We start from the raw sequence: 11,497 nt of genomic DNA, 5'->3' as shown, positions 1-11,497 counted from the left end.
CTGAAGTAAAAGAAAAATAATAAGTTTCACTCTGCTTAACTCTGATTCAGGTGGCAACCCTAATTGTACCTGTCTGTGTTATTTGTCTTTCAGTGTGCCAATGTTTGTTTCATTTATTTATTTATAAGTTGTACTTCCCAGAAAGATAAAGTATTTTCATAAAACATCAGAAATCGGGAACTATGTTCACCTGCATGCGTCTTTAGTTTTTAGTATTGAATTGCCTGATTTGCATTAAATGCCAATGCTGGCTTATTTGTATTTGCCTGTAACACATTTTCTATGAAAAGAAAGAAAAATAAATGTGATAGTGACGACTATTTTTCTTCAAATATTTGAAACTGCAATACCAATTTCTCATAGATGATGAATGCTTATCTGGTGCAGTTGAATAAAGACATCATTTTTGTGTAAACGCCGTTACATGATCATTTTAACAACGTGGTGCCCTCAGAACATTATAAACTTCTTTGACTTTTAATCCATGTTGGTGTTGCAGGCTGAATTCAAAATGGATGAAATTGGGACCCTGTGTCACTCATCTGCTCATAATAAACGCATAATGTCACTTGGTGATTATAAAGGTATTTTGATTTGACCATTGACATAAAATGTCAATCAAGTACATATGGCATTCAGGCTGCATGCAGGCTGCATGCATGAAACGTCAAGCAGTATTAATGCAATCTGAAGACGCTGGATGTTATTTAATGCAGAAGTCAGCATAATCTGTTGAGGGTGAGATTAAAATGTAATCTCAGAAGGAAGATGTCATTGATTCATCAGTAAAACACCTTTATATCAGGTAGCTCATTAACTTGTCAGCTCTACTCCTTTTCACCAAGAAACAATAAGCCAATGTGACCTTGTTTTAACTCTCAATGGTGACATTTGACCATAATGGACAACCTTTTGCATAAGTTAAAATATATTTTTCACCAAAAGGATTCTGCATACAATAGTATGATATTTATTTTGAAATGCATTTAGTAAAACGGCTCAAGTTGTGATCATTCTGGATAGTGTTGACTGCTGTTGTAATGATAAGCCATCCCTCATACTTCCATCTGTGTTCTTTGATAGCCAATAACTCCAAAGCTAATAATTTCTATGGATTAGCGCCAATAACAATGAGAGCTTGAATAATACTGAGTAGGTGGGGCAACAGAAAAAACAGGGATGTGCATGTGTCCTTTCCTGTCTGCATCAGGAAGACGTCCACAACTTCTCTGAGCAATTGACTTGTAGAACCAGCAGGTGCACCTGGCACACCACCACAACAGCAGTCAAGATGTCTGGTACAGAGACGAAGGCGGAGGTATTCACCATAGCCGGGGAGATGCCGACAGAGCAAGCCAAGAGAAAAAGCAAGAAGGTCTCGATCTTTGAAAACGGTGTCCAGCCATGTCTGGCCGAGTTGATGGGGACTACCCTCTTTGTGTTCGCTGGTTGTGCCTCTGTGATGGATAACACTGCTCCACACTCCATCCAGCCTGCTTTGGCACATGGGCTGGCACTTGCATTGCTCATCGCAGCATTTGGAGAGATCAGGTAAGGCACCAGAGTGTGTAAGCTTGATTTGTGAACTATGTAAGCCTTAATGGGAACTTGATCTTGAATGTAATATTGATTGAGTAGTGTTTTAAATCAGTGGGCTGTTGCTCATAAGTTGGGGTTTGGAAGGGTTGCAATGCCTTAACAGCATGGCATCTTTATTTTTTATGAGGCAGAAGATTTTATGATCAGTTTATGTTCCCAAAATATTAGGAAGGTGCTACTGTTGCCCAGAGCTTATGTGCTGGTTAAAGAAATGTGACATTTAAATATGTTACCTTTGTCTCTTTGGAGATAAAATCCCATACAAATTTCTCCTGTAAGGAACAGAATTAAATCTGCCATTTGATGTATGTTGTTATATTTGGAGAATGATGTACATTAGGCCAATGGCCATATACATATCTATGTTTAGGTGAAATCACTGGTTCTCAAAGTGGGGTCCAGGGACCCTCAGGGTCCTTGGGGGCGTTCCACGGGGTCCCCAGCTAAATTAACTGATTTGACACGTAAGCTTGCAAGCTGGTATCTTCGAAAGACTTAGACAAATCTTGTCAAATCACCTCTTATGAGAGTCCCTGGCTCAAAAGACATATTTGCAAATACAAAGAAACCCAGGTTTGAGACTTTCATACAGTACTTGCAGTATCGCTAATTAATTTACATGTGAGAGAAGGTGTCCTAAGATAATACACTCTATGGTTTCAGTGGAGGGCACTTCAACCCTGCGGTGTCTATGAGTGTGTACCTGTGTGGAGGATTGAAGCTCGCCCTCCTGTTGCCCTATGTCCTGGCTCAGCTAACTGGAGGAATGATTGGTGCTGCTTTGGCCCGGGTAAGAGTCAACTGGTTTATAATGCCTCACAATGACAATATGTTCAGTTCATATTTATCCTTTCATATTACTGGATTAGTCATATATATTATTTTTAGACTTATTTTTTAATTTTTTGTATTTGTTTTGTTTTGTTTTGTTTGTTTGTTTTTGCCCAAAAAATACTATATTGATTAATTTCTTTCTATATATTCTTATGCTCGTACATGTAGTTTCCCCGCACCTGCTGTTCCAGCCTTGGCCAGAAGGGGATGGCTGCTTCAATATTTACAAGCCGTTCTGGGGGCTTGGCCCAGGGTCACATTGGCAAAGCTTTGTGGGGCGCTTAATGAAATTAACGAAATAAATAAATAGCACCGCTCACTTCACTCTAGGTGTGACACTTCACTCTAGGTGTGATTTTTTTTACTTTTTTTTAATCACTCAGCATTGGTAAACTCAAACTGTGAATTGCTGTACTTTAAACATAGCTTATACCAAAGGTATTACATTATTCAAAAGTGGACTATTATTCTCTTTGTTTTCTGTTTTCTTTTTATAATTTTGAACCAGAGGGGGTATGATGGTGCTTATACGGGACATGCAGGTCACCTTGTACAAAAAGTCTGTGTGGGGGTATGGGGAGGGGGTTAAGAAGCCTCTAACCGGAGGAAGAGACTCTTTGTCCTTACAAGTAGGCAACCACACACACACACACACACACACACACACACACACACACACACACACGTGCGTGCGTGCGTGCATGCGTGTGTGTGCAATGTAATGTCTCCTAATCTATTTGTTTAATAAAAAATAAAAAAGTTGGGTCACAAAAAAAGTGGACTGTCTATTAGACACAATTCTTTCAACTATTCAAGAATCAAGACATTGTCAAAAGACAATTATTGGGTTATTTTGGCAAATTATCTGGGCTCTGTTGTTATTTCTACGTTATAATAATGAGTTGAGCACTGTCAGCTTATGATTTAGCACTGATGGTCTCCCATAATGACCTGAACCAAGAAAGACTGTCCCAGAACAGAACAGGTGGGGGTGGTGTTGGTCCACTGAAACTTGTAGGCAGGAAATACTTTCATGTCTTAAAATGGCTTCCAGTATGGGCCAGAATAACAAAGTTTAGTCTCAACATGATAACTGATTGTTTGAGGAACTCATGTTTACATCTGAACTTCTTTCGCAAATCCACAGACACTGTTCATTGTGACATTTCTGTCAAAGGACACAGTATTAACGTCGTATCAGAATTTAAATATCTTGAATCAAGACTCAAATGTGACATTTTAAAAAACATGTTACAAATGTAGCCTACACAATCAAATTCAATCTGTCTATTTTCAGGCACTGCTAAACTCTTCATGCATGCTCACACATAACATACTGCTTCACAAACAGGGTCACAGACAAATGACTTTACTGACATTAAAAACACTTGACCGAAAGCCCAATTGTAACCACCATTGCCATATAGTTCAAAAGTACAATTTATTTAATTTTGATAGCTTTTAACATTGTCCAGATGATTGTCAAGCTTTTAAATGGGCTTGCACCTCTTCCACTGAAACAGTTCATAGAGCTATGGGAAAGTGTTGGCAGAGCAACAAGGGCAAATACCAGAGGGGACTGCAATGTACTGTTCAGATGTAGTGTGTTGGGTGAAACAGTCTTCTCTGTTAGAGCCTCCCATCACTGGAATAGTCTCCCTGCCAGTAAGAGAGGTCACCAACTGGACTTTGTGTGTATGGGTAATTAGCAGCTGTATTTGTCACTAGGGTCATTTCTCATAATTTGTTAATTGTTCTGTCTCCTGTATGTTGTCTTTTACTGTATTGATTGTTTTGGATGGATGTGAAAACTCGCATATTGATTAATTAATGTGCACTGTCCCAGGTAAGTGTATGTACAGTATACATAAATAAATAAATGAAACTAGCTGAACACATACATAGTCCCTGAAATATTTGCCAGGAGCCACCACAGTAATAAATACAAGGAGGGCGCGATAAACACGATAGGCTGTAAGATCTTATGTCAGAAAAGCAGGTTATTTGACTAATCTATAGATTCTATTCTATGTTATATGACTATTGAACAGGATATAATTATAATACAATATAACTAACCTAATCTCTCTTGTATGTCCAGGTAATTTTCCCCACTGCACGGTACGAGTTGTTTTCCGGCGGTGCCTTCATTCAAGTGAAAGGCTCAGAGTTCTTTGCTGGAGCCATTGTGGCTGAACTGATGACGACCTTCTTCCTCACCTTGGTGGTGTGCATGGTAGCTGTCAACAGCCGTACCCGTTCCATGCTGGCTCCCTTTGTCATCGGCCTTACTCTGACTACTGATATACTGTCTACGTAAGGCTCAGAGCACCTTCATCTACATCTCCACATTGTAGGGTTGGGTAGCTTAGTTTCAGCGGTGTCAGTATCAGGGAATATTTCTATGTTCAGAATTATTTTATATTTTTTTGCAGCATGGCTATTAGCAGACGAGGGTTGGTCTGTCTGTCTGTCTGTCTGTGTGTGTGTGTGTGTGTGTGTGTGTGTGTGTGTGTGTGTGTGTCTGTCTGTCTGTCTGTCTGTCTGTCTGTCTGTCTGTCTGTCTGATTTCTGTTATTTGTTTCAGGACACATTCTCAGAAATGTTGCAAAAATAAATAATATTTCAGACCCATCCCCCAACCACTACATGTGATACTTTATCAAGGAAGTAGACCTCATATAGCCTACTAAACTAATTCAAAATGGGTCATGACCAAGTTGTCAGTGAGGTTGTTGATCTATGCCCATGCACAAGTATGCACATGAATACTTTACAGTTATCATTAGAAATCTGCTCCCATCTTTGTTTTGCTTTTCTTGACAAGCACACAACCCCTCATGCCGCAAGACGTTGTGTCTGCTATTTTCACTAGTCTTGTGCGACAGTCTTGTATGATGAAGCAGGGCTTTACTTTACGAAAAAAACATACACGTTTGAAACTTGGAGATATGAGGTTTCTGCCCGACAGTGACGAAATGCATCTTTGTATGAGAAGCCATCCAGTGTGTTCACACCCAATATTTGTGGTTTCAGAGCATCGGTATCTGGAGGCTGTACGAACCCAGCCAGAGCCTTCGGTGCTGCAGTGGCAGCCAACTTTTGGGATCATCACTGGATCTACTGGGTCGGACCCTTCATTGGAGCACTGCTCTCTGTCAGCTTCGTCAGGTATCGCACAAATTGTTACGATTGTCGCAAGTTCATACCAACGAGTTTATTATATCTGCTATTTTGGAATAATATAAAACAATGGTTAAAGTGGTTAAAGTTATTGTGATGCTGTATTTACTACATTAGCTGGGGACACCCCTGGAAGTGTGTCTTCTGTTTATTCTCTCCCTGTTCTTTTCTCTCTCTCTTTCTCTTGCCCTCCACTCTCTTTGAAAATTAGACTGTTAAACGTATATGCCCATATATGAACATATCAGTTAGATCAGAGGTTATGGGCTGATGAGCTGTATTAATAGTAGTGTAGATGTAGTGTGCGTCTATGAAACCCACACAATAAGTGTTGTAAGCTTTCCAAATGGTTGTCCTAAAGGGCATTCAGTACTGTACTACAGCAGTAATATAATTGGTTGCTGTTGCTTGATTGGACAAAGATCTTCTCTCTCCCAACACTACCACTTGCCTCCTTCATACCTCCTATTGATTTAATGTATTCAAATCTTATTTTAAACTTTGCCTCAGTTAAAAGTCTCTCGGGTGGAAGGCATAAGGTGTTCCCCCCCCCCCCCCCTTCCCCCCCTTCCCCCCCAAAAGCTCTATATTTTTCTAATTATTTGCAAACACTGTATAAATGGGACTGTGCGGAAGGAGGTGGAACCAGCGCAGAACAAGGAGGAAGGAGCCTCCTAGTTGGTTGGTCAGAGACCAATCAGAAGGCTGTGATAATGGATTTTAGTCTAGACAAACATTACAACAGAGTTCAGTGTCTGGTCAAGGAAGCTTTGATAAAATGCATTGTTATAATTTGGATTAACTTTTTTATCCGCTGGGCTACCTGCTTCGAAGACACCTCTGTTTTCCAACTGGATTTTTTCTTTTTCTGGATTTAAAACTTCCAATTTTGTACTTGGCCCTAGGCCAAAGTGTCACAATGAAAGTATATTAATATCTGGCTGGTGACTGTGACAGTAGTCTATGCTAGTACAGGGGTAGCCTGGCTGGCTTGGCCAGACTATATACTAATGCAGCTGGCAGTATACAGTCTATCCCCTCCTTGTTTTAACATGGGTGGATTGTCTAGCTGCGCTAGGCTAGTACAGGGGTGGGAATTTGTTTTCCAGGTGGCCATACTGACATTGAAGTGAAGTGAGTGAAGGGCCACACATTGGACAACAAATCTATATCAGATCTGCGTCAATTTGGTAGACATGACAAATTGCATAACAGTGCGCTATTTGCCAGGCCAAGAAAGCCTGTGTCCTTGTTTCACAACACAGGAATGGTCTGATACAAAATGTTGGCTTTTTCTTTACAGCTGTATTATGTCACTCTGGTGGTGACACTTGGAAACAAAGGTGTTAACTTATTGCTCATCTATCAATGGCAGTTCTGACATCCCTATACTTATTTCTTTGTGTTCTTTATTGCAGATTGTTGTTTGGAGACCAGGCGACTCGGGTCTTGTTGAAAGAAGACTAGAGAAGGCCTCCCATTTTTTTAAATCATTTAAAGAAAATGCATTACACTTTTTCATGCACCCTTTTTCTTGGGAGGCTGAGGGGAAGTCAGAGATTGGATTGTATAACTGAAAACTGTCCATCACTGGGGTCATTCAAATGTAGAGCATTTAATTTCAATTAGGCCTCTTTTCAGAAGAAACAGGGGGTGGTGGGGAATGTTTGAAAACATTCACCTATAATGACATGCCCAAAATAGGGATTGAAAGTGGTTAATAAATGTATGATCGCAGACTCAACAAAATGCATACATGTGTCACATGGTCGGGAATGGATTGAGATGCACTCAGTGACAGTGTTGATCTGAAATCGGATTAATCTAATAATGATTAAAATAATGTTCCAAGTTGGGGAAAATATGCATAAAATAACTGAATTTAATGAGGTTAAATATGTACACTAGGGCAGGGGTTTTCAAAGTGGGTGACGGGGCACCCTGGGGTGCCGCAAGATAATTCGATATGTGGAATTTATTTGGACATAAAAAAAACATTTAATATCATTTTAAACGTGAAGTACAAAGTTAAGTTAAGTTCTAACCAAAATGGCTATTATCTGCATGTTTTCCTTAACATAATACAACATACATAATCGCTATAAAATATAGCCATATACCATTAAAAATAAGATGCTGGGAGTGAAAATTATGAATATAATGTAGGGACGCCTCAGATGAAAAAAAAATATTTATAGGGGTTCCCTGAGCCAAAAACGTTTGGGAACCCCTGCACTAGGGGATGGCAAGTGCCATACCCCTGAGACCCCAAATGACACCCCTGTTGTGAACTGAATCTTTCTTTAGTGGCTGGAGCAATTTATATTGAAGGGAATATCCGCACTCTCTTAAACGCTGAGGAAGGCCAGTAGGCCGAAACGCGTCCGTTTCTCTAAATAGACTGCTGCTGCTGTGCATGCTTAAATAAATAAATAATTTTAAAAAGTCATCATTCAAGAGAGTGCGGATATTCCCTTCATTCTGAATTCTACTAGAATCTGCACCCAAAGAAACTACAGACCTCCCCACAAGACTCCAGCAGAGAGCGCGCCTTCTCCTAATGGTACTGAACCAGTTAGGAGTTCTATTGTTCTGGAGCAATTTATATGAAATGTAATAATACAATCTATACTGACAAATGATTAAATGTTTCTGTTATCAGTTTACTGTCTTTTTATAATCATTGTTTGGTTCAAAGTTCTTGAATGGAAAACCATGCTACTATAATTTTATTACTTTGCAAGGACAAGGCACTGACTTGCACAATAAAGCTAGATTAAAGTCATGATAAAGCAAGTGCCCTTGTCTACCCTTAAATATAACATACTGTAGCAATGTACAGTCTCCTTCTTATCTTGAAATGTTTCTACACCCATCGTACCCCATGGCACCCCCATGGATGTATGCTATGCCACAGACCGAAGTTTGTGGATCTGCACACCAACAATGATGATGGTCATGATGGACGTGCGGAATCGAGTCCTGTGCATGTCTGCCTAACTCCAATATCACCAAATTCCACCTACATCCGGTATACTGCAGGGAAGAAGCTTTGATCATCCCATGTCCTTCGCCGCTGTTTGCTCAATTAATATCAGTTAAGATTAGCAGCTTCACTACCTTTTCAATACCACCTTACACACTGTCACTTTGATCCCTTCATGCAACTGTACAGCTTTATCTACACACTGGCTTGACAATTTGACAAGAAGTTCTTTGTAATAAAGATTGAGGTCATTCAACGTGCTTAATGATACACTGTCTGTAACAGGCCCTCTTTGAGGTTTTATGACATGTGGTAATATCAGTCCAGCTCTGCCAGATTTTGCTATTCATAGTTGGTCACACAGACCATATATAATCACAGGTGCCAGTGTTGGGTCTGACAGTCCACAGAGAGTCACGGACTGTTGGTTTGTTGTTACATTAGGCCTATATCACAGGCAGGTCAAGAATACCTTTTTACCTACGATGGCATCTGAAAAAATGGAGATGGAGGATACTGACTCCACACTGATGGAGAAGGGCAAGAAGCCGCCTGCTGCCAGACCTCCCAACAAGTTCGAGACGGTGTTCCAGCCCTGCCTGGCAGAGATTGTGGGGACCATGTTTTTTGTCTTCATTGGATGTGTGTCTGTCATAGAAAATGTGCCTGCAGCAGGAAGGTTGCAGCCAGCCTTGGTGCATGGACTGGCTGTGGCAGTGATGGTTGCTGTCATGGACAACATTAGGTATTTGTTGGCTTGTTTGTTTGTTTTTTCAAATAAAATAGATGCCATGGGTGGATAATTATGCCTCCTTTGGAAAATACTAAATGCATATTCACAATAGAATTGCATCACCTGCAGTGCACATGGGCTTAACTTTCAATGGCCATATGGCACCTGCTCTTGCTTTTTGTTTCTCACTCTTAATTTCTCACTCCACTCCCAGTGGTTCCCATTTCAACCCACCTTTCACCATAGCCATTTACCTGTGTGGAGGCATGGAGCTAATGATGGTGGGGCCCTATCTCGTCAGTCAACTCATTGGAGGTGTCCTGGGAGCTGGAATGGCGAAGGTCAGTGTCAAATCCATAGCCATTGGTAAATGAACCACTTGAACCCTAGCATCCCTATACTGGGGTGAACATTCCTCAAAAATAGCAGATCGACAAGCTATGCGACAATAACATGTCACATTGCAATACAATGAACTTGATCAGCTATTTATGGTGAAGCAATTTGGTGGCGGGTCAATAAAGGTCAACATGGTTTAAGTAAATATAAGATTTAATATAAAGCCATGGCTACATAATTATTCAAGTGAAACTGCTGTATAGTATGATGAACACTTTCTAGCTGTGAAATTATGCATTTTGTGTTTTCTTGAAGTTTAGCCCTTTGTTTCTTACAAATTGCTTACTTTGCTTATGGCAGTCCATCAATGTCGACGATGATGTTGCTATAAGTTAGAATTATGTGTATGGGAATTTAACATATAAACATATAGTCCAAATATATAGTACAAAACTGTGATGTTATTATAAATATTTCACCATAGATCATGACACCTGCTGACCGTTACTTCAATGCCACTGGGGCTGCTTTCGACATTCTCAAGTCAGAAAACCAGCTAGCAGGCGCCCTCTTTGGAGAAATTGCCATGACCTGCTTAATCACTATGGTGGTGCTGCTGGTGGCAGTCAACAAAAAGACAAAAACCCCTTTGGCTCCCTTCCTAGTGGGCTGCACTGTCATCATCAACGTCCTGGCTGGGTGAGATAATGTGGCTGTGTCCAACTTTGGCCTTGAAATGAACAGTGATCTCAGTAACTTGAATACTTTTTTGGATAATTTCACATTCACTCCACTACATTTCCAAGACAAATATTGCACTTTGACTCTACTATATTTCCAGAAATGGGAAAAGTACATTATGAATACTTAAACCGTATTTCAAAGCAATGCTGATATATAAAAAGCTAAATGTAGGCTATTTGTCATTTTTATTTTTACTTATATTTGAGCTACTGCTCTACAGAGCAGAGAGTTGCAGTTAATTCCATGGCAATCCAGCCAGAAGCGTTGGATGGCTGGACGAACCAACCGACGGACATAGCAATCCTTACAGCTAAAACCTAAACAGCTGTATCTGTCTTCACCTGTAAAACAACATTTCCACCATTTTACCATGGTCTTGTCTTCTTAAATAAGACATGAAATATATAAAATAAATATATATTTAGGCAAATTCAGATGTAGCAAACAACTTTCCCCTAAAAAGCTCTCATTGTGCTCTCTGTTCTGATCCAGTGGAGATGTATCGGGGACATGCTTGAACCCTGCCAGGGCCTTTGGTCCAGCTGTGATGACCAACTATTGGACCTACCACTGGGTTTACTGGGTTGGACCAATAGGAGGAGGCTTGGTGGCTGCTGGACTTCTCAGGTAGGTGCCATGTATGCCTTCATGCTGTGTAACAAAGACAAAACACAAAGATCTTGATTTATTTATTCATTTATTTTATTACAGGACCATCCTTGGTGATGAAAAGATTCGGCTTATTATGAAGTGATAAACGTCTCCTCTGTGTAGATGTTTCCCTCCTGAAATGTGATGTCGGTAAAATGTCAGTACTTGAAGATGTCATTTCACTTGTAGTCTCTATTGTGTTCTCTATTGCTTTTCTATTGTTTTCCATTTTTTCTTCTTCTGAAGAAGTATCACTTATTGTCAATTAAAACAAGGTAACTGAAATGTGTCCTTTTTGCATATCTCATAGACACACACGCATGCATGCACATTGCACACACACACACACACACACACGCACACACACGCACGCACACACACACACGCACGCACACACACACACACGCACACACACACACACACACACA

At 40.2% G+C, this 11,497-nt stretch overlaps 1 protein-coding gene across 1 annotated transcript; it reads left to right on the top strand.

Annotated features, from left to right (window-relative positions):
- Nucleotides 1–1,291: 1,291 nt before the first annotated feature.
- Nucleotides 1,292–11,172, top strand: LOC308303009 (uncharacterized protein; the record flags this gene model as incomplete). Its single annotated transcript, XM_080747328.1, has 9 exons — nt 1,292–1,551; nt 2,263–2,389; nt 4,535–4,749; nt 5,470–5,604; nt 9,060–9,347; nt 9,550–9,676; nt 10,159–10,373; nt 10,911–11,045; nt 11,130–11,172. 9 exons carry the CDS (start codon nt 1,292–1,294, stop codon nt 11,170–11,172), a joined length of 1,545 nt encoding a protein of 514 aa, XP_080603454.1.
- Between the last annotated feature and the right edge of the window lie 325 nt (nt 11,173–11,497).

The sequence above is a fragment of the Nannobrachium achirus genome (assembly GCF_963921795.1).
Source record: "Nannobrachium achirus genome assembly, chromosome: 18".
Classification (NCBI taxonomy): domain Eukaryota; kingdom Metazoa; phylum Chordata; class Actinopteri; order Myctophiformes; family Myctophidae; genus Nannobrachium; species Nannobrachium achirus.
The sequence above is the reverse complement of the archived record's forward strand: the minus strand, read 5'-3'. Positions and strand labels throughout refer to the sequence as shown.